At 40.4% G+C, this 22,763-nt stretch overlaps 1 protein-coding gene across 1 annotated transcript in view; it reads right to left on the reverse strand.

Annotated features, from left to right (window-relative positions):
* LOC117093710 (zinc finger protein 729-like) overlaps positions 1 to 22,507 on the reverse strand; it is a 38,297-nt gene extending 15,790 nt beyond the window's left edge. The window contains 3 exon segments of the mRNA XM_033229219.1: positions 205 to 300; positions 1,090 to 1,216; positions 22,166 to 22,507. Coding sequence (XP_033085110.1) covers positions 205 to 300; positions 1,090 to 1,216; positions 22,166 to 22,195 — 253 coding nt within the window. The 5' untranslated portion in view covers positions 22,196 to 22,507.
* Between the last annotated feature and the right edge of the window lie 256 nt (positions 22,508 to 22,763).

A 22,763-nucleotide genomic window follows, 5' to 3' on the forward strand; every position in this document is an offset into this window, starting at 1 on the left:
CAAAACGAAAATAGAATCCTTAGAGAACTTTAAAGCATAAGACAGAAGATGCCTCTACGTGATAGTAACATTTAAAAAATCTCAGTCTTCTCAGAAACTACTTCCTTTGGAGCACATCTTCTCAGGTCACATTTTGAGAACTGGCTTTCTCCTTGACCTCTGGACCTCTCATCTGTGGTGTTTATTGTATTCACTCTCACATACCTGGGGGTTTAGTTACCATCTCATGTCTCTTCATATTCCAAGGCTCTTTCCCTTGCTTCAGACAAGCTATCAAGTCTAGCTTAGAGACAGCAATACCTGTTTTATTAAAAATAAATAACACAAATATTGCTCATATTCCACAAATAATGTGCTCATTAAAGAGAATGTAATAGAATATTCCAGTAAATTGATCCCCCAATACTAATTTATAACACACATTTCTAAATATTTAGAAAATATTTTCAATTTGTATAGGCCCTTAATTTTACTACCCGGTACTACTGAATCAAAAATTGGTGGTGGAAATGAGATTTTAAGGTGTGGGCAACTGTATTTTATGCCACTAAATTTCTGCAATTTTCACTAATCTAGAGTGAAAAATACAGATCTGCTCAGAAATGTGAAATGTTCAGGTAAAAATGAAACATCTTTAAAAAATTCCTCTTGGCCGGGTGCGGTGGCTCACACCTGTAATCCCAGCACTTTGGGAGGCCAAGGCGGGCGGATCACAAGGTCAACAGATCAAGACCATCCTGGCCAACATGGTGAAACCCTGTCTCTACTACAAATACAAAAAAAATTAGCCAGGTGTGGTGGTGCATGCCTGTAGTCCCAGCTACTTGGGAGGCTGAGGCAGGAGAATCGCTTGAACCTGGGAGGCAGAGGTTGCAGTGAGCCAAGATTGCACCACTGTACTCCAGCCTAGGCAACAAGAGTGAAACTCCTCAAAAAAAAAAAAAAAAAAAATCTCTTTCTACACTTACAAATCCCTGTTTTCAGAAAACTCATTTACGGTAAGCATAAATCACCAAAACACATTCTACAGAAAAGAGAAATGAAACCTATAGAATATAATAGGAATTGTTTAATTAAAATTATCCTCACCCAGGAAGACCAGGTTTCTGTAGTTCTCTAACATAACATCCCTATATAAAGTCTGCTGAGCTGTGTCCAGGCATTGCCACTCCTCCAGAGAGAATTCTATGGTCACATCCTGAAATGTCAACGGTCCCTGAAAAACACAACAAAAGACACACATATATTTCCCAAGTGGCCATGAGCAGAATTTTTCATTTGACTCAAGATGAAATGATAGAATAAAGAGAACAGGTTCTAACTTACAGGGATGACTGAACATATCCACTAAAATAATTTTCAACACAGAAATATTCTCTAATGTATTCTCAAATTCTGAGAAAAAAGAATGGCATAAGATCTACAACACCAGTGTAGGTAAGATACTTTTCTGGATAATAAAGTATAAAATTAAGGGCATGATAACAAACATGTATATTTTTTAGTGCTATATTTACATGATACAGAAGAAGTCTTGTATATTTTTCTAATCAAAAAGACATGCTGAGTTAGAAGACACCTCTCAAATTTTAATGTATACAATTAACTGGAGATCTTGTTATGCATATTTATTTCAGAAGATCTAGAATGAAGTCTGAGTGTCTGAATTTCTGACAAGCTCACCAGTAATGCCTGTTTTGGGCCCAAAAAAGAATCTTTTGTCAAACATTCACCAAGTAGAGGAGCCTGTTTTTCCCAGCTTTTCTGGCCTGTAAACAAAGATGAGAGACCTCATTTTCCAAAGATAGATATATGCAAAGAAAATCTAAGAAAGAAAGGCAGGTGCTGGATTAAATGTGATCACTGGTGCACATCAGCTGCATAAAGATACTTAAAAGGTTGGGCACAGCAGCTCATTCCTGTAATCCCAGCACTTTGGGAGGCTGAGGTGGGAGGATCACGAGGCCAGGAGTTCAAGATCAGCCAGGCCAACATGGTGAAACCCCATCTCTACCAATAGTACAAAAATCAGCCAGCCATGGTGGTGCACATCTGTTGTCTCAGCTATTCCAGAGGCTGAGGCAGGAGAATCGCTTGAACTCAGGAGGCGGAGGCTGCAGTGAGCTGAGATCGCGCCACTGCACTCCAGCCTGGGTGACAGAGTGAGACAGTCTCAAACGACAACAAAAAAAGATACTTAATAATGAAGAGAAAACTAATTTATAGTGAAAAAAATTGTCAGAGAGCTCTTTAACCAAGTGAATCATTAACATCAACTGCATTAGGACAAATTTATTTTATTTATTTATTTATTTATTTATTTATATTATACTTTAAGTTCTAGGGTACATGTGCACAACGTGCAGGTTTGTTACATATGTATACATGTGCCATGTTGGTGTGCTGCACCCATTAACTCGTCATTTACATTAGGTGTTATCTCCTAATGCTCTCTCTCCCCACTCCCCTCACTCCACAACAGGCCCCAGTGTGTGATGATCCCCTTCCAGTGTCCAAGTGTTCTCATTGTTCAATTCCCACCTATAAGTGAGAACATGAGGTGTTTGGGTTTTTTGTCCTTGCGACAGTTTGCTGAGAATAATGGTTTCCAGCTTCATCTATGTCTCTACAAAGGACATGAACTCATCCTTTTTTATGGCTGCATAGTATTCCATGGTGTATATGTGCCACATTTTCTTAATCCAGTCTATCATTGATGGACATGTGGGTCGGTTCCAAGTCTTTGCTGTTGTGAATAGTGCCACAATAAACATATGTGTTCATGTGTTTTTATAGCAGCACGATTTATAATCCTTTGGGTATACACTCAGTAAAGGGATGGCTGGGTCAAATGGTGTTTCTAGTTCTTGATCCTTGAGGAATTGCCACACTGTCTTCCACAATGGTTGAACTAGTTTACAGTCCCACCAGCAGTGTAAAAATGTTCCTATTTCTCCACATCCTCTCCAGCATCTCTTGTGTCCTGGCGTTTTAATGATCGCCATTCTAACTGGTGTGAGATGGTATCTCATTGGGGTTTGATTGGCATTTCTCTGATGGCCAGTGATGATGAGCATTTTTTCATGTGCCTGTTGGCTGCATAAATGTCTTCTTTCGAGATGTGTCTGTTCATATCCTTCATCCACTTTTTGATGGGGTTGTTTGTTTTTTTCTTGTAAATATGTTTGAGTTCTTTGTGTAGATTCTGGATACTAGCCCTTTGTCAGGTGAGTAGATTGCAAAAATTTTTCCCATTCTGTAGGTTGCCTGCTCACTCTTGATGGTAGTTTCTTTTCCTGTGCATAAGCTCTTTAGTTTAATTAGATCCCATTTGTCAACTTTGGCTTTTGTTGCCATTGCTTTTGGTGTTTTAGACATGAAGTCCTTGCCCATGCCTATGTCCTGAATGGTATCGCCTAGGGTTTTTATGGTATTAGGTCTAACATTTAAGTCTTTAATCCATCTTGAATCAATTTTTGTATAAGGCATAAGGAAGGGATCCAGTTTCAGCTCTCTACATATGGCTAGCCAGTTTTCCCAGCACCATTTATTAATAAGGGAATCCTTTCCCCATTTCTTGTTTTTGTCAGATTTGTCAAAGATCAGATGGTTGTAGATGTGTAGTATTATTTCCGAGGGCTCTGTTCTGTTCCATTGGTCTATATCTCTGTTTTGGTACCAGTACCATGCTGTTTTGGTTACTGTAGTCTTGTAGTATAGTTTGAAGTTAGGTAGTATGATGCCTCCAGCTTTGTTCTTTTGGCTTAGGATTGACTTAGCAATGCGGGTTCTTTTTTGGTTCCATATGAACTTCAAAGTAGTTTTTTCCAATTCTGTGAAGAAAGCCATTGGTAGCTTGATGGGGATGGGATTGAATCTATAAATTATGTTGGGCAGTATGGCCACTTTCATGATATTGCTTCTTCCTATCCATGAGCATGCAATGCTTTTCCATTTGTTTGTGTCCTCTTTTATTTCGTTGAGCAGTGGTTTGTAGTTCTCCTTGAAGAGGTGACGGGGAGAATGGAACAAAGTTGGAAAACTCTGCAGGATATTATCCAGGAGAACTTCCCTGACCTAGCAAGGCAGGCCAACATTCAAATTCAGGAAATACAGAGAATGCCACAAAGATATTCCTCGAGAAGAGCAACTCCAAGACACATGATTGTCAGATCCACCAAAGTTGAAATGAAGGAAAAAATATTAAGGGCAGCCAGAGAGAAAGGTCGGGTTACCCACAAAGGGAAGCCCATCACACTAACAGCGGATCTCTCGGCACAAACTCTACAAGTCAGAAGAGAGTGGGGGCCAATATTCAACATTCTTAAAGAAAAGAATTTTCAACCCAGAATTTCATATCCAGCCAAACTAAGTTTCAAAAGTGAAGGAGAAATAAAATCCTTTACAGACAAGCAAATGCTGAGAGATTTTGTCACCACAAGGCCTGCTCTACAAGAGCTCCTGAAGGAAGCACTAAACATGGAAAGGAACAACTGGTATCAGCCACTGCAAAAACACGCCAAATTGTAAAGACCATCGATGCTAGGAAGAAACTGCATCAACTAACGAGCAAAATAACCAGCTAACACAATAGTGACAGGATCAAATTCACATATAACAATATTAACCTTAAATGTAAATAGGCTAAATGCTCCAATTAAAAGATGCAGACTGGCAAATTAGATAAAGAGTTAAGGCCCATCAGTATGCTGTATTCAGGAGACCCATTTCTCGTGCAGAGACACACATAGGCTCAAAATAAAGGGATGGAGGAAGATCTACCAAGCAAATGGAAAACAAAAAAAAAGCAGGGGTTGCAATCCTAGTCTCTGATAAAACAGACTTTAAACCAACAAAGATCAAAAGAGACAAAGAAGGCCATTACATAATGGTAAAGGGATCAATTCAACAAGAAGAGCTAACTTTCCTAAATACATATGCACCCAATACAGGAGCACCCAGATTCATAAAGCAAGTCCTTAGACACCTACAAAGAGACTTAGACTCCCCTACAATAGTAATGGGAGACTTTAACACCCCACTGTCAACATTAGACAGATCAACAAGAAAGAAAATTAACAAGGATATCTAGGAATTGAACTCAGCTCTGCACCAAGTGGACCTAATAGACATCTACATAACTCTTCACCCGAAATCAACAGAATATGCATTCTTCTCAGCACCACATCGCACTTATTCCAAAACTGTCCACATAGTTGGAAGTAAAGAACTCCTCAGCAAATGTAAAAGAACAGAAATTATAACAGACTGTCTCTCAGACCACAGTGCAATCAAACTAGAACTCAGGATTAAGAAACTCACTCTAAACCACTCAACTACATGGCAACTGAACAACCTGCTCCTGAATGACTACTGGGTACATAACAAAATGAAGGCAGATATAAAGATGTTCTTTGAAACCAATGAGAACAAAGACACAACATACCAGAATCTCTGGGACACATTTAAAGCAGTGTGTACAGGGAAATTTATAGCACTAAATGCCCACAAGAGAAAGCAGGAAAGATCTAAAATTGACACCCTAACATCACAATTAAAAGAACTAGAGAAGCAAGAGCGAACACATTCAAAAGCTAGCAGAAGGCAAGAAATAACTAAGATCAGAGCAGAACTGAAGGAGGTAGAGACACAAAAAACCCTTCAAAAAAATCAGTGAATCCAGGAGCTGGTTTTTTGAAAAGATCAACAAAATTGATAGACCGCTAGTAAGACCAATAAGAGAGAAGAATCAAATAGACACAGTTAAAAAAAAAAAAAAAAGATAAAGGGGATATCACCACTGATTCCACAGAAATACAAAGTACCATCAGAGAATACTATAAACACCTCTACACAAATTAACTAGAAAACCTACAAGAAATGGATAAATTCCTGGACACATACACCCTCCCAAGACTAAACCAGGAAGAAGCTGAATCTCTGAATAGACCAAAAATAGGCTCTGAAATTGAGGCAATAATTAATAGCTTGCCAACCAAAAAAAGTCCAGGACCAGACGGATTCACAGCCGAATTCTACCAGAGGTACAAGGAGGAGCTGGTACCATTCCTTCTGAAACTATTCCAATCAATAGAAAAAGAGGGAATCCTCCCTAACTCATTTTATGAGGCCAACATCATCCTGATACCAAACCCTGGCAGAGACACAACAAAAAAAGAGAATTTTAGACCAATATCCCTGATGAACATCGATGCAAAAATCCTCAATAAAATACTGGCAAACCGATTCCAGCAGCACATCAAGAAGCTTATCCACCATGATCAAGTGAGCTTCATCCCTGGGATGCAAGGTTGCTTCAACATACGCAAATCAATAAACATGATCCAGCATATAAACAGAACCAAAGACAAAAACCACATGATTATCTCAATAGACACAGAAAGGCCTTTGACAAAATTCAACAGCCCTTCATGACAAATTTTTATGATGTGCTGATGCACACAGGACACACGGTCACCGCTGTGCATAACAAGATCTCCACTGAATTGTACACACTAAAATTTGAGAGGTGTCTTCTAACTCAGCATGTCTGTGATATTGCCCCCTCAAAAGTATAGTCTGAATTTAGCCATAAAGAAACATCAGTTTTATGCAAAAGCCAAAACACAGGTAATTCCCATTTTGTGTAATTTTTAATAGCCATTGCCATCCTGTTTTTAAAAAAAATTTTTTTTTGAGACAAAGTCTTGCTGTGTCACCCAGGCGGGAGTGCAATGGTGCAAACTTGGCTCACTGCAACCTCCGCCTCGCAGGTTCAAGCAATTCTCCTGACTCAGCCTCCTGAGAAGCTGGGATTATAGGTGCCCACCACGACGCCTGGCTATTTTTTGTATTTTTAGTAGAGACGGGATTTCACCATGCTGGCCAGGATGGTCTCGAACTCCTGCTCATGTGATCCACCCACCTCGGCCTCCCGAAGTGCTGGGATTACAGGCGTGAGCCACAGCGACTAGCCTTAAAAAAGCATTTACTTAATGCTCTTCGGCACAGAGCTAATGGAGAACACAGACGGAAACTCAACACTGCATGTTCTTCTTTTTCACTAAGGAGCCCAGCTTTTCCCCAATAGGAATCTTGAGTATCCACACCTTGCCATGTTCAACAACCACAAGTCAAACATTTTTAATACTGTAGACCATAAATTCATCATGAGAATCCTGCATGGCATATAAAATCCAGGATGTAGAGAATATAGAGAAGGCTCTGGTATATAGGAAAGAAATATTTTTCAGAGATTCTTGACTATCATAAGAATTTTAAAAGGTAGTTAAAACAAACTCATTAGGGATGAAAAGTACAAGTAGAGATGTAAAGGTTTGCAAGGACTAAACGCATGGCATTCCAGGAGGCAGAATAGACACAGCTCTTCATCTGAGACATGTTTAGCTGAAAAAAAGCCATTTTTTTTTTCTCTTTCTCCTCTTTCTCTGGGATTCCTTCTCAGATAAGATTCTCTGGACAAATTACACCTGCACCTTGAGAGAACATGCCTTTAAAGGTATCAGCACCACCTCCTTACCTGCTACCATCACACTCACAGGCAGAAGGACCAAGACCTGCAGAGAAAGTCCATCCATTTCTTTCCTTTGTAAGAGATTCCGGAACTATGAGCTGCCCTATGGAGTTAAAAATGTTTCTCCTTTCCTGTCCTCAGGTGCCCTCCCCTGTCACAGACATGAGCAATTTTTGCTACGTAATCGAAATATGGGCCACACTGTCCTGTCCCTACCAAACCCAAACACTTCAGGCCCTGTGACCACCCTTTAGTGAAAAAGAGGAACTTAACTTCCATGAATGTATTTTAAACGTCTCAAACTCGACTCTGGCCTCACCATAGAGTCACAAGAGGCCCTTAATTACAACAATATGGATGCTTTCAGGGCAATAAATAGAATCTGTGGGGAGGGCACAACTGGAGATTTCTGCAAATTGATCATGTACTTTTTGTTTTTGTTTTGTTTTTTGAGATGGAGTCTCGCTCGGTTGCCCAGGCTGGAGTACAGTGGCCGGATCTCAGCTCACTGCAAAGTCTGCCTCCCGGGTTTACGCCATTCTCCTGCCTCAGCCTCCAGAGCAGCTGGGACTACAGGTGCCCGCCACCTCGCCTGGCTAGTTTTTTGTGTTTTTTAGTAGAGATGGGGTTTCACCGTGTTAGCCAGGGTGGTCTCGATCTCCTGACCTCGTGATCCGCCCGTCTCAGCCTCCCAAAGTGCTGGGATTACAGGCTTGAGCCACTGCACCCAGCGACCATGTCCTTTTAATTAGAAGCCTGAGCTCATAACCACTTAGCTAAGCATTGCCTCTGAAACTTTAATGAGCTTATAAATCACTTAGTAATTTTGGCCCCACTCTATGTAATGTGATTCTGCAGGTTTTGAAAGGGTCCATAAATGAGTGTTTTAAACAAGTTTCCTGTCAATGCTGATGTTTCTTCCCCTGGCCTCATCATTAGCATTAGTTAGAGAAAGCAGGCACAGCTCAGAGTCCCTTACATTCAGCACTCTTATCACAACACAAATACTTCTGGTACAAAGACAACCAATCTCCATCATAAAGTATTATATTTTTTTCCTGGCTCTTTAAAGTTTACAAACTAAACAGAAGGCAGCAATGTCTGAATAGGTCTGCATTTGGAAAACAACATGTACACTTGCACTGTGCAATGTTTACTAAGCAGGTACTATGTGCTCAAGAGGATGTTACAGAGCACTGTGCTGGGAATAACACATTATGTGACTTAATCCTCATAACACCCTGGGAGTTGGTACTAAGTGTTTAATAATTCCTAGGATTTAGATACAGGACACAGCCTGTATCTAAAATAAATCTTTTGTTTCTCTGTCACTGATTTTTTAAAAATGTATAGAATAGAAGCTAAATATAGACAGATGAGAGGAATACAGAAGAGTTTAGTGTAATTTTAAAACTCTAATTTTGTTTATATTTACTTGTTTGTGACTTGTGGAGAAACTACTGGATCTGCAGGATAATTTTAGACAGTTTTTGTGAAACATAATTAAAAGATAAATTTTCTTCAGCCCCAGAGAAACTCCACAATAGAACAGACATAAAACTGTTTTATTATACAATTAAACCTGAATGTGACATGCATCACAGTCAATCTGCTTAAGAGATTGCAAAGATAGAAAGACAGTAACCATAATTAGTTCACAAGTTAGTATAGCACCATGTCATAGACAGTTCATCCTAAATTCACCTGGTAATTGGGAAGGCTAGCCATGCAGGCTAATCAGTTGTGTTCAATGACAAAATAAACTTTTCACATCTTCATGAAAGGAGGTAATTTTGCAACTTGAAGCCAGGTGCCTGCTGAAAGTAGGCTGTTAATCTCCTACAAAAATGGCTGAATAGGGTGCTATCTTTTTGGCTATTTACACTTTAAAGCAATGGCTCTCTACTCCCTGAGCACTTGGCTACAACTCTCTTGCTTGCCTTCTCCTGTTAGCTAGTGTCCTCTCTTGACCACTACCCATCTGCCATTGAGGCCGAGCCCACTGCATAGGGCTCACAGCTGAAAGCTCACATCTTACATAAACCACAACTGCCACAACAGCACTCCAGTGTCACCCCAGAGAGGGAAGCCTGAGCTGCAGGAGGAGAGCCTGCAGACCTCCTGGGGAGAACTGCACCTTCATAATAATGGAAATTGGAACAGTAATTCAGCCTCAGTTTGTATTTACAATGATGACATGGAAAAACTACTGCTGGATTTCCAACATGAGTCCAAGTACAGATAGCTCCAAAAGTTCTCACTGTGACAGCCCACCTCATTCACAGACACCAGGGAATACTTAATAGTGCAGACACCCAAAGCATTGGACAGAAAAACAGCTCTCAATCTGAGCAAGATTATGCTGAGAGAAAAAAAAAAGTTAAATGCATTTTAAGTAAAAACTCATTTTAGGCCAGGTGTGGTGGCTTACGCCTGTAATCCCAGCACTTTGGGAGGCCAAGGTGGGCAGATCACGAGGTCAGGAGGTGGCATGAGCCTATAGTCCCAGCTACTTGGGAGGCTGAGGCAGGAGAATTGCTTGAACCAGGGAGGTGGAGGATGTAGTGAGCCGAGCCCATGCCATTGCACTCTAGCCGGGGAGACAAGAGCGAAACTCTGTCTCAAAAAAAAAAAAAAAAAAAAAACACTATAATTATGCTTACCTATAGTTATCCCTATTAGATAAATTAATAATTGTGTCAGACTAATATCTACTTTAACAATTCGGTAGTAAATTTTATTTGGATATTAGAAATAAATATCTAACTATAAATAACTTTATAGTTATAAGGCATGTAAGAATTTTTAAAATGTCTGTAGCCATAATTCAGTTAAAACACTTTATATATTTATATGTGTGTGTGTGTGTGTGTGTATATATTATATATACTTTATATGTTTCAAAAGTATGAACATCCATATTAAAATGACTGAGTATTCAATCAAAGTAAACATTTTGGCCTTATATTCATACTACTAAGAAAATGCTGTTTAATTTATATGAATGCAGGTTGTCTACAAACACTACACATAACTATGCTAATTGTTCTAAAGTAATAAAACTGAAGTACAACTATAGACTTTACTGTTCAGTTTACACACTGAACTGTTCTTGCTTTTGCAGTGTAAGTGCTTCGGCATGCAAATATTAGATTATTACCTTATACAATCAGTTTTCTGTCAAAGAAACGTACTCAGTATTTTTTAGCTTTATCATTCTGTATTGATAAATTTCATTCTATCTTTGTGCTCAACGTTTTGTGTTTTTTTTGTTTTGTTTTGTTTTTGTTTTTTTTTTGAGATGGAGTTTTGCTTTTGTTGCCCAGGCCAGAGTGCAATGGGCGATCTCGGCTCACTGCAACCTCTGCCTCCTGGGTTCAAGCAATTCTCTGGCCTCAGCCTACCGTAGTTGAGATTACAGGCATGCACCACCACGCCGAGCTAATTTTTTATATTTTTAGTAGACACGGAGTTTCTCCATGTTGGTCAGGTTGGTCTCAAACTCCTGACCTCAGGTGATCTGCCCGACTAGGCCTCCCAAAGTGCTGGGATTACAGGCGTGAGCCACCACACCCAGCCTTATGTGTTCTTAATATGAACCTTAATCTAAACAAATCTTTGTCTCCTTTAAAGACTATATATTTATATATATATATACCTACACCAAAGCAAAAGCAAAGTAATGAATCTAAATAAAAATAGTCGTGAGTCACAAAGAATGATGAGGTTCATTTTGTTTTAATATGGTTTATATATACTTCAAAAAAGTAGAGAAAAATATCTACATATAATCTAAATGCTTTAAAAAAGAGAGAAACAACATATATTTTCTTATTTTCAGGTAAGAGAATAAAGCCTCTTATTTCTAATTTATATTTTCTCTTACAAAAGTCAAGTCTTTTACATATTCTTAAATTGTTAGACATCTGAATTTCAGCAGACACTGAAAATCTAAGGAGTATCCTTGGGCACACTGTACACACTTGAAAAAATGTGTATGAAAAAAATAGCAGAAGAGAAAAAGGTGTTATAAAAAATGTACTGGTACACATAAATAGAAAAAGTTCTTAGAGACCTATGAAGAGATGTAGATTCTGACACAACAATAGTAGGAGGCTAAAAGACCTCACAGACACTATTAGACAGATTATTGAGGCAGAAATAAACAAAAATATTTAAACCTAAATTCAGCACTTGACCAAAGAGTCCTAGTAGAAATCTACAGGACTCTCCATCTAAAAACATCATAATATACACTCTTCTTATCACCACATGGCACATACTCTCAAATTGACCACACAGCCAGAAATCAAACAATCCTCAGCAAATTCAAAAATCCTCAAATCATACCAATCACAAAGACCACAGCTTGATAAAAATACAATTCAATACACAGAAAACCACTTGAAACCATACAATCACATGGAAATTAAACAACCTGCACTTGAATGACTTTTGGTAAATAATAAAATTAAGGCGGAAATTTAAAAGTTTTTGAAACAAAGATACAACATAGCAGAACCTCTGCAACACAGCTAAGGCAGTGTTAACTGGGAAATTAACAGCATTAAATGGTCACATCAAAAACATCTCAACCTAACAACCTAACATAAATAAAAGAATGAGAGAAGCAAGAGTAAAGCAACTCCTAAGCTAGCAGCATATAAAAAATAACCAAAATAACATCAGAACTGAAGATTCAGATATGAAAAATTATACAAAAGAACAAGAAATCCAAGAGATACATCTTTAAAAGAAATAAGGTAAATAACTAGCTAGACTAATGAAGAATAAAGAGAAGATTCAAATAAACAGTTAATGACAAAAGAGAAATTATCACGGACCCCACAAAAATACACAATACAAATAACTACTGAAGTCTACTATGAACACCTGTCTGCACACAAACTAAAAAACCTAATAGAAATACATAAATTTCTGGACAAATACATTCTTGAAAGACTGAACAAAAAAGAAATTAAATTCCTGAATAGACCAGTAACAAATTCCAAAACTGAGTAAGTAATAAATAGCCTACCAACCAAAATAAAGCCCAGGGTTAGACAAATTCACAGCTGAATTCTATCAGATGTAAGATGAAGAGCCTGTACCATTCCCACTAAAACTATTCCAAAATTGAGAAGAAGGAACTCCTCCTCAGCTCATTACATATAAACAGCAACATTCTGATACCAAAACCTGGCAGAGATAAAACAAAAAATAGAAAACTTCCGGCCAATATTCCTGATGAACACTGACGAAAAAATCCTCAACAAAATGCTGGCAAACCAAATCCAGCAGCACATCAAGAAGCTACTCCACTATGATCAAGTAGGATGCAAGGTTGGTTCAACATGCAACAATTAAAAAATGTTATTCATCGCATAAAGATAACTAAAGATAACCAAAAAATTATGTCAATAGATGCAGAAAAAGATTTCAATAAAATTTATCACCCTTCATGTTTAAAATCCTCAACAAACTAGGCTTTCAAGGTACGTACTTCAAAATAATGAGTTATCTATGACAAATCCAAAGCAAACATAGTGAATGGACACAAGCTGAAAGCATTTCTGTTTGAAAACTGGCATACTTTCTCTCACCACTCCTATTTAAGAGAATTGGAAGTCCTGGCCAGAGCAATCAGACAAGAGATAAAATAAAAGGCATTCAAACAGGAAGAAAGGAAGTCAAACTATACCTCTTTGCAGATGACATAGTTCTATATCTGCAGAAAAGCTCTTCAAACTGACAAACCACTTCAGCAAAATTTCAGAATACAAAACAAATGTATAAAAATCGGCAGAATCTCTGTATATTAACAACAGTCAAGCCAAAAGCCAAATCAAAAACACAATCCCCTTCACAACTGCCACACACACCCACAAAATATCTAGGAGTACACCTAACCAGAGAAGTGAAAAGATTTCTATGTCAAGAATCACAAAACACTGCTTAAAGAGTCAGAGATGGCCGGGTGTGGTAGCTCATGCCTGTAATCTCAGCACTTTGGGAGGTGAGGTGGGTGGATCATTTGAGGTCAGGAGATCAAGACCAGTCTGGCCAACATGGTAAAACTCTATCGCCACTAAAAATACAAAAATTACCTGGGCATGGTGGTGGGCACCTGTAATCCCAGCTATTCAGGAGGCTGAGGCTGGAGAATAGCTTGGATCCAGGAGGCAGAGGTTGCAGTGAGCCAAGATTGTGCCATTGCACTCCAGCCTGGGTGACAAAGTGAGACTCTGACTCAAAAAAAAAAAAAAGAAAGAAAGAAAAAAGAAAAAAAAAATCAGAGATAACACAAATAAATGAAAAACCATTCTATTCTATGCTCATAGGTAGAAAAGATCAAAAATGATTAAAATGGCCATACTGCCCCAAAAAGAAGAGATTTCATGCTATTCTTATCAAACTACCAAAAACATTCTTAACAGAACTACAAAAAATTATTTTAAAATTCATGTGGAACCAAAAAAGAGCCAGAGTAGCCAAGGCAATCCTAAGCAAAAAGAACAAAGCTAGAGGCATTACATTACCTGACTTCAAACTATACGACAGGGCTACAGTAACCAAAGTCACATAATACTGGTACAAGAAACAGACTCATAGACCAATGCAACAGAATAGAGAGCCCAGAAATAATGCCATACACCTATAACCATCTGATCTTTGACAAAACTAACAAGAGGAATGTGGGAAAAATTCCTTATTTAATAAATGGTGCTGGGTTAACCACCTAGCACTATGTAGAAAATTCAAACTGGACCCTTTCCTTACATCATATACAAAAATCAATTCAAGATGAATTAAAGCCTTAAATGTAAAACTTAAAATTATTTTAAAACATCCTTAAAGATAACCTAGAAAATACCATTCTAGACATGGGAACTAACAAAGATTTTATGATGAAAATACCAAAAGCAATAGCAACAGCAGCAATTGACAAATGGGACCTAATTAAACTAAATATCTTCTTCACAGCAATGGAAACCGTAACAGAGTAAACACACAACCTATAGAATAAAATATTTCCAAACTATGCATTTGACAAAGGTCTAATGTCCAGAATCCATAAAAAACTTAAGTTTACAAGAAACAAACAAATGACCTCCTTAAAAAGTAGACAAAAGGCGGCCGGGCTCAGTGGTTTATGCCTGTAATCCCAGCACTCTGAGAGGCCGAGGTAGGTGGATCACCTGAGGTCAGGAGTTCGAGATCAGCCTGGCCAACATGATGAAACCCAGTCTTTACTAAAAATACAAAAAGTTAGCCAGGCATGGTGGTGGACACTTGTAATTCCAGCTACTCGGGAGGCTGAGGCAGGAGAATCTCTTGAACCCAAGAGGTGGAGGTTGCAGTGAGCCAAGATCACACCATTGCATTCCAGCCTGGGCAACAAGAGCGAAATTCCGTCTAAAAAAAAAAAAAAAGTAGGCAAAAGGCTGGGAGTGATGGCTCACATCTGTAATCCCAGCACCTTGGGAGGCCAAGGAAGAAAGATCACTTGAGGTCAGGAGTTTGAGACCAGCCTGGCCAACAAGGTTAAACCTCGTCTCTACTAAAAATACAAAAATTATAGCAGAGCATGGTGGCAGAAGCCTGCAATTCCATCCACTCAGGAGGCTGGGGCAGGAGAATCGCTTGAACCCAGGAGGTGAAGGTTGTCGTTTGCTGAGATTATGCCACTGCACTTTAGCCTGGGCGACAGAGTGAGACTTCGTAGACAAAAAACACGAACAAATGTTTTTCAAAATAAGATACATATGTGGTTAACAAGCATACGAAAAAAACACTCATCAGTAGAGAAACGCAAAGAAAAAACCACAACGAGATTCCATCTCACAACAGTCAAAATGGCTATTACAAAGTCAAAAAATAACATGCTGGCAAGGTTTCAGAGAAAAGGGTATGTGCTGCTAGCAGGAGTGTAAATTAGTTCAACCATTGTGAAAAGCAGTGTGGTGGTTACTCACAGAACTAAAAACAGAATTACCATTTGACCCAACAACTTCATAATTGGGTATATACCCAAAGAATGTAAGTTATTCTGTCATAGACACACGCACATGCATGTTCATTGCACTATTCACAACAGCAAAGACATGGAATCAACCTAAATGCCTACCAATGGTAAACGAGAGAAAGAAAATATGGTATGGTAAGGTGTGGTGGCTCATGCCTGTAGTTCCAGCACTCTGGGAGGCTGAGGCAGGTAAATTGCCTGAGCTCAGGAGTTCAAGACCAGCCTAAACAACATGGAAAAACCCCATCTCAACAAAAAATACAAGAAAAATTAGCTGGGCTTGGTGGCACACACCTGTAGTACCAGCTGCTTGGGGGCTGAGGTAGAAGAATTGCTTGAGCCCGGGAGGTTGAGGCTGCAATAAGCCGAGATCACGCCACTATACTCCAGCCTGGGTGACAGAGTGAGACCCAGTCTCCAAAAATAAGTAAAATAAAATAAAATAAAAGATTTAATAGAAATAAAATATGGTACATAAACATCATGGAATACTGTGTTGCCATAAAAAGCGACCAAGATTATGTTATTTGCAGCAACATGGATGGAGCTGCAGACCATTATCCTTAGAAAACTAATGCAGAGGCCGGGCGCAGTGGCTCAAGCCTGTAATCCCAGCACTTTGGGAGGCCAAGACGGGCGGATCACGAGGTCAGGAGATCGAGACCATCCTGGCTAACACGGTGAAACCCCATCTCTACTGAAAAATACAAAAAAAAAAAAAAAAAAAATCTAGCCGGGCGAGGTGGCGAGGGCCTGTAGTCCCAGCAACTCGGGAGGCTGAGGCAGGAGAATGGCGTGAACCCGGGGGGGTGGAGCTTGCAGTGAGCTGAGATCTGGCCACCGCACTCCAGCCTGGGTGACAGAGCAAGACTCTGTCTCAAAAAAAAAAAAAAAGAAGAAAACTAATGCAGAAGGAGAAAATCAAATGCATGTTCTCATTTATTAGTAAGAGCTAAATAAGAACACATGGACACAAAGAGGGTAACAATAGACACTGAGTTCTAGTTAAGGGTGGAAGATGGAGAACAAAGAGGATCAGAAAAATAATACCTGTGTGGTGCTGTGCTTAATACCTCAGTGACAAGATATTCTGCACACCAACCCCCCGACACAATTTTACCTATATAACAAACCTGCACATGTACTCCTGAATCAAAAATAAAAGTTAAAACAAAAGAACTCGCTGGCCAGGCACAGTGGCTGGCTCACGCCTATAATCCCAGCACTTGGGAGGCCAACGCAGGCTGATCACGAGGTCAGGAGTTTGAGACCATCCTGGCCAACACGGTGAAACCCCCTCTCTACTTAAAATACAAAAATTAGCCAGGCGTGGTGGCAGGCGCCTGTAGTCGCAGCTTCTCAGGAGGCTGAGGCAGGAGAACGGCTTGAAACCAGAAGGCCAAGGTTGCAGTGAGCTGAGATTGTGTCACTGCACTCTAGCCTAGGCAACAAGAGTGAAACTCTGTCTCAAAAGCAAACAGACAAAAAACAAAAGCAAACAAACAAAAAAACCAAAGAACTCTATAGGTTGGGGAGAGTGTAATGCAGGTGGAAGGACTGGTTTGTGCTACAGAGAGTGGCCCAGGTGTGACTCTACTCTGATTAATTTCTGGGTCCATGCAGGCAGATGAGATTATGAACAGGTTGTCTAGAACCCCAGGTGGTGGCGAAAACAGGTTGCTGCTGCAGATTCAGTGTCTAGGGGTTGGGATACGCCAGGAGACTTGTAGACACTTTTGTGAGTTTTTGGCAAGAAACACTAGGATCAAAAATGCCATGGTGAAATTCCTGAGGGTGGTACCTAGTCCTAAGAGGGGTGTGGACAAGTCAATGTCTAGTGGGTATGTTTGTAAGAAGGTGGGAATCCTGTGGTGGCAGCAGTGGAAAAGGGGGGGTCTGTTATCAGAACTTTTTCCCTCTAAATTTGTATCCTCTCTCACCCTGGGTGGAGACCTGAAATCACAGGGTAATGGGCAGTGTGATGGCCTGTGTAGAGAAAAGCAGAGCTTCCCATTCCCAGACACCCATAGATCCATTCCAGACCAGTCCTCTGTGATATCTCTCAGCTGAAACCAAATTTGTAGAGCTTAGTAAACACCAAGCAATTCTCCAACACCAACTCATTGCCTAACATTTGAATTCTGACACCACCCAGAGTCAGCACAGACCCTGATTCAGGGCTCAGTCTCACAACATTGTTCTTACTGCAGATGCCAGTCACAAACCGCACGGGCCCATCTGTTTCTGAGCTACTGTTCAAAAACTGGGTACTCTCATAACCTTCCTCAAGTTCAATAATAATATAGAGCTACTCACAGAACTCAGGAAAACATCAGTTACATTTATCAGTTCATCAGAAAAGATACAATCCAGGAAAAGTCAGAAAGAAATACCCTTCCCATTATGACTTAGATGGTGTTCTCTTTTCTTACCTATCACACAGCCAGATACAGACTCTGCACACTATCTCCTTTTTCTCATTAAAATAAATAAATAAATAAATAAATCAGCTGAATTTGTTTTCAGTGGTCAACCTAAAATACTTCTTAATCAAACATTACTTAAGTTTATTTCCTTTCAACAGGCTTCTGAACTTTTAGCTACCCTCAATCTGAGTCGACATACAACCCCATTTTATGTAGTTCCTAAGAACATGACGACTTCAGGGTAAAACATTCTCTAAGATCTCATTTTTTCACCCTCCCTTTGCCATCACCTCCCACCTCCTAATATTGTTTGCTCTTCCATATGAAACAAAGCCCTTGTCTGCCTAAACTTTGCAATCTTTAAAGATCTTATAGTTGGCACATGCTCCTCTTGCAATACTCTTTTGGAATTCAATTATTTTTCCAACATAAATCTAACTTTGTTTTACCTTACAAAGTCTAGAAACTACCTCAAAACAATAACAATTTCATCTTCAGTAAGACCCTCCCAATCCCCTTTCATCTTAACCTTAACTGCATCTGGCTGTGGGTCTCTAACTTTCCACGGCTCTGTAGCTTCTTAGCTTCTCTCAGGATAAAGGCTTCTTCCATGGCTGGGGTGAGCAGGCTGGAATATCTGCAGAGAAGACTCCCCCCAAAAAACTAAGTGATCCTTTAATAACCTCCTTTTGCAGGCTCAGTATTAGCCTTAGCTTAGTTAGAGTCACTGGGTTCAGGCTTTAATTTTCTTTTTTTTTTTTTTTTTGAGACGGAGTCTTGCTTTGTCACCCAGGCTGGAGTGCAGTGGTGCAATCTCAGCTCACTGCAGTCTCCAACTCCTGAGTTCAAGCAATTCTCGTGCCTCAGCCTCCGAGTAGCTGGGGACTACAGGTACGCACCACTACGCCTGGCTATTTTTTTGTATTTTTAGTAGAGACGGGGTTAGCCAGGATGGTCTCGATTTTCTGACCTCGTGATCCGCCTGCCTCAGCCTCCCAAAGTGCTGGGATTACAGGCGTGAGCCACCGCGCCCGGCGTCAGGCTTTAATTTTCATGTCAGAGTTATTCACATGGTTTTTGAAAGTAAGTGTTTGAAAAATTCAGCAGAATTACTCTAACACAGTGTTCATGTAAGGGAAGGAAATTTTAAGGTGCTTACATTTTATACTGCAGTAAGATAAGCAAAAGTATCTATTCCTTTCAGACAGTAAATGTATTATTTTACTATTTCCATTAAAAATCCTATAGTAAACAATTAGTCATATGGGAACATTTCTAGAGGGTACAAAGTTTCAGCTCATAAAATTTAGCATGAAACTCAGACAGCAATATTAACAGGATACAGAATACAGACATTCATAGTTACAAATTTACCCTGCAAAAAGAGGAACTGATCTTTTCCCGAATCTATGAATCTACATAACTCAACAATTATCTACCATTTTCTGGTGGAAATGTGTGCATTTTCTGAAGCCAAAATGGAAGAGAGATTTTTCCTATTTCACCCAGCCATAAAAAACAAACCAGAGAAAATTCCTAAACTCATTCTGGGAAAAGGGTAAATAAAAATGTTTAACAAATGGAATATACAATTAAATATTAATTTTATTCTGAAATTCACCTCTTTTTTGCCCTTAGTAAATATTTTCTTATCTTTCTTTCAATCCCTAGTAACAAAATGCAATTTACAGTTAAAAAACTGAGGTCAAAATAAGCAAACAAATCTTTTCAAGGTACAGATGTGTCTGATTCATGTATCAAGTCAGGCCATCCAATCACTTGAGAGATTCTCCCACTCCATTCTGCTCACTTAAGTGCCCAATAACCCCTTCTCAGGAGACTCTGAACTAAGCCCCAGTGAGCCCCAGGTGCATTTTACTTTGCAAGTTCTTACACCATCTCACTGGGATCACTACTTGTTTTTTTTTCTTTTCTTTTGGGATATTATTTTTGTTTTCACAGATTCTCACTATTTTTCTTTCACTATTTTTTCATTATATTTCTTTCACTACTGTTCTGCCCCCTTAGAGAACGCAGGGGGCAGAAATTATTTCAATGTTTTTCCCGCAATACCAGCAACTGATTGGCTGATCAGCAAGAAATGGAAGCTGGGTTGGGTGAAGACAACCTTAATATCTCAAGGGTTAGCTTTTCAAAGAAAGAGTATGCCAGGAGATTCCTCTCAACCCCAGGGCATCCGCCTGCTTCCTTGAAAGGCTACACTCCATACCTCAGGTTGTCCCACAGGAGAAAATGACCAGGAGCTGATATTCACTAGACACTCTAGCAGACATAGTCATGGGGGATATTTCAGTTAATTCCCAGACAGTACTGAAACCCAGGACCAGGAAAAAAACTGAAGAATGTCTGAAAACACATCATTCCATAAAGTTTTCAAAGGAAAACCTTTACCCCAAAACATTCTGATAAAATCTGTGGGCCTAGGAGGAAAAACAAAAAAGCAGTGTTAGGGGATTATTTTTTGCTTTCTTCTCATGGGAAATATTTACAAACAGAAAACAAATATTAGGAAAAGTGCCATCCAATGCTTTGTTAAAAAATAATTAAAATAAGGTATCAAAAATGTACACTAAAGGACAAATAGTAGGCCAGGCACGGTGGCTCATACCTGTAATCCCAGCACTTTGGGAGGCTGAGGCGGGCAGATCACAAGATCAGGAGTTCGAGACTAGCCTGGCCAACATAGTGAAACTCTGTCTTTACTAAAAATACAAAAATTAGCCGGGCATAGTGGTGCATGCCTGTAGTCCCAGCTACTCAGGAGGCTGAGGCAGGAGAATTGAACCCAGGAGGTGGAGGTCGCGGTGAGTCCAGATCAGGCCACTGCACTCCAGGCTGGGCAACAGAGCAAGACTCCGTCTCAAAAAAAAAAAAAAAGGGCAAATAGTAATGTGAATCAGAGAGGAAAAATTGACATTTGGGAAGGTAAGAATGAACTGGAAATTTTATATTTTACTGCAAGCCAGCGTTAGGTTGCAGGAATTGGGGGTTTGGGAGTACACATAATACTCTCCTTGGGATACCTGTAAAAAATGCAGGGGAAAAAAAAAATCAGTCCTCTGAGGAGTGTGAAAATAAGAATAATTAAGTGGCAGGCAATTAGAATGAAGTGGCTCTAGTCCCTGATTATCTACTTTTTAAAAATTCTAATTCGGCCGCGCCCAGTGGCTCACACCTGTAATCCCAGCACTTTAGGAGGCCGAAGAGTGAGGATCACCTGAGGTTGGGAGTTCGAGACCAGTCTGACCAAAATGGAAAAACCCCGTCTCTACTAAAAATTCAAAATTAGCCCGGCGTGGTGGCACATGCCTGTAATCCCAGCTACTCGGGAGGCTGAGGCAGGAGAATCACTCGAACCCAGGAGGCGGAGGTTGCACTGAGAGGAGATCGCGCTATTGCACTCCAGCATGGGCAACAAGAGCAAAACTCCGTCTCAAAAAAAAAAAGAAAAAAATCTAATTCGAGAGTTTTTTGGGGGGGGGTAAACTATACATTGGGGGAAACAAAACTCAGGCTTAACCAACTACTACAAATAACCTCTGATTATATAAACGGGAAATTTCCATCTTGCTTGCACAAATTGAGAAACTACGTAACTGTACATAGCCTATTACTGAATTTGGTTTTCTTCATTATGCATCTTAAAAAACTCTTTCCGTCAAATCCCTTCCATAGACCATAAACTACAAACCATAGCTGGGTGCTCTACCATTTTTGAATCACTCTTTGATTAAATTCATTACTTTAGCGGTGATTGCCATAAATTTTTAATAGAAGAAAAGAGGGACTGGAAACCTCACTGGACTGAAACTCTTCCCATTCATGAACCCGGACCCGGAGTCAGGATTCCCCTGACGCCCCTCCCGTGGTCCCTGCACAATCTGTGAGAGACGCCGCCCTGCGGGTGCAGAGCGGCCCAGAGAGGACTCCAGGCCAGGGCACAGTCACAGCGCATGGAGGAGACAGGTTGCCCGGGTCCCGCAGTCAGCGCAGCCGCCATCTTATGGCTGAAGGGGACTGAGGCCGAGCTAGGCAAGAAGAATTCCAGGCGCAGATTGTGGAGCTGACTGTGGGGACGCCCAAGTCCCGCCACAGCCACTTCCCACCGGTTCCAATCAGCCCCTTCCCTTTCTTGGGATGTCGGACCGGCACTCTCACCATTTCTAGGCTTCCAGGGGCACCTGGCATCTTAGCTGTGGCTCTCCCAACTCCGCAGGTTACAGGGCCACAGAGTATGAGGTCACAAAGCAGTGAAGACGAGACCGAAAACTGGCGCTGCAACGAGAAATAACGGCCCCGCCACCTCTCGGATGCCGCCTTTTCCGCTCCAGCTGCGTCCCTGATTGGACGGTTCCTAGACCAGAGTTCCTGATTGGATAATTCTTGAATCCCCGCCTCCTCAAACCCTGAGTGACAGAAGATGTGATCAGATGCTGGACTGAATGAAGACCGATGGGCTGCGCGGTGGCTCACGCCTGTAATCCCAGCACTTTGGGAGGGAAGCCCAGGCGGGTGGATCACTAGAGGTTAGGAGTTGGAGACCAGGCTGGACAACATGGCAAAACCCCGTCTCTACTAAAAATAAAAATTAGCGGGGCGTGGTGGCGGGCGCCTGTAATACCAGCTACTCCGGAGGCTAAGGCATGAGAATCGCTTGAACTCGGGAGGCGGAGGTTGCAATGATCCAGATCACCCATTCTGGGTAAGAGAGAGAGAGAGAGTCTGTCCCCCCGCCAAAAAAAAAGAAAGAAAAGAG

This window comes from Trachypithecus francoisi, unplaced genomic scaffold (assembly GCF_009764315.1).
Source record: "Trachypithecus francoisi isolate TF-2019V2 unplaced genomic scaffold, Tfra_2.0 Lachesis_group12, whole genome shotgun sequence".
In the NCBI taxonomy this organism is placed as follows: domain Eukaryota; kingdom Metazoa; phylum Chordata; class Mammalia; order Primates; family Cercopithecidae; genus Trachypithecus; species Trachypithecus francoisi.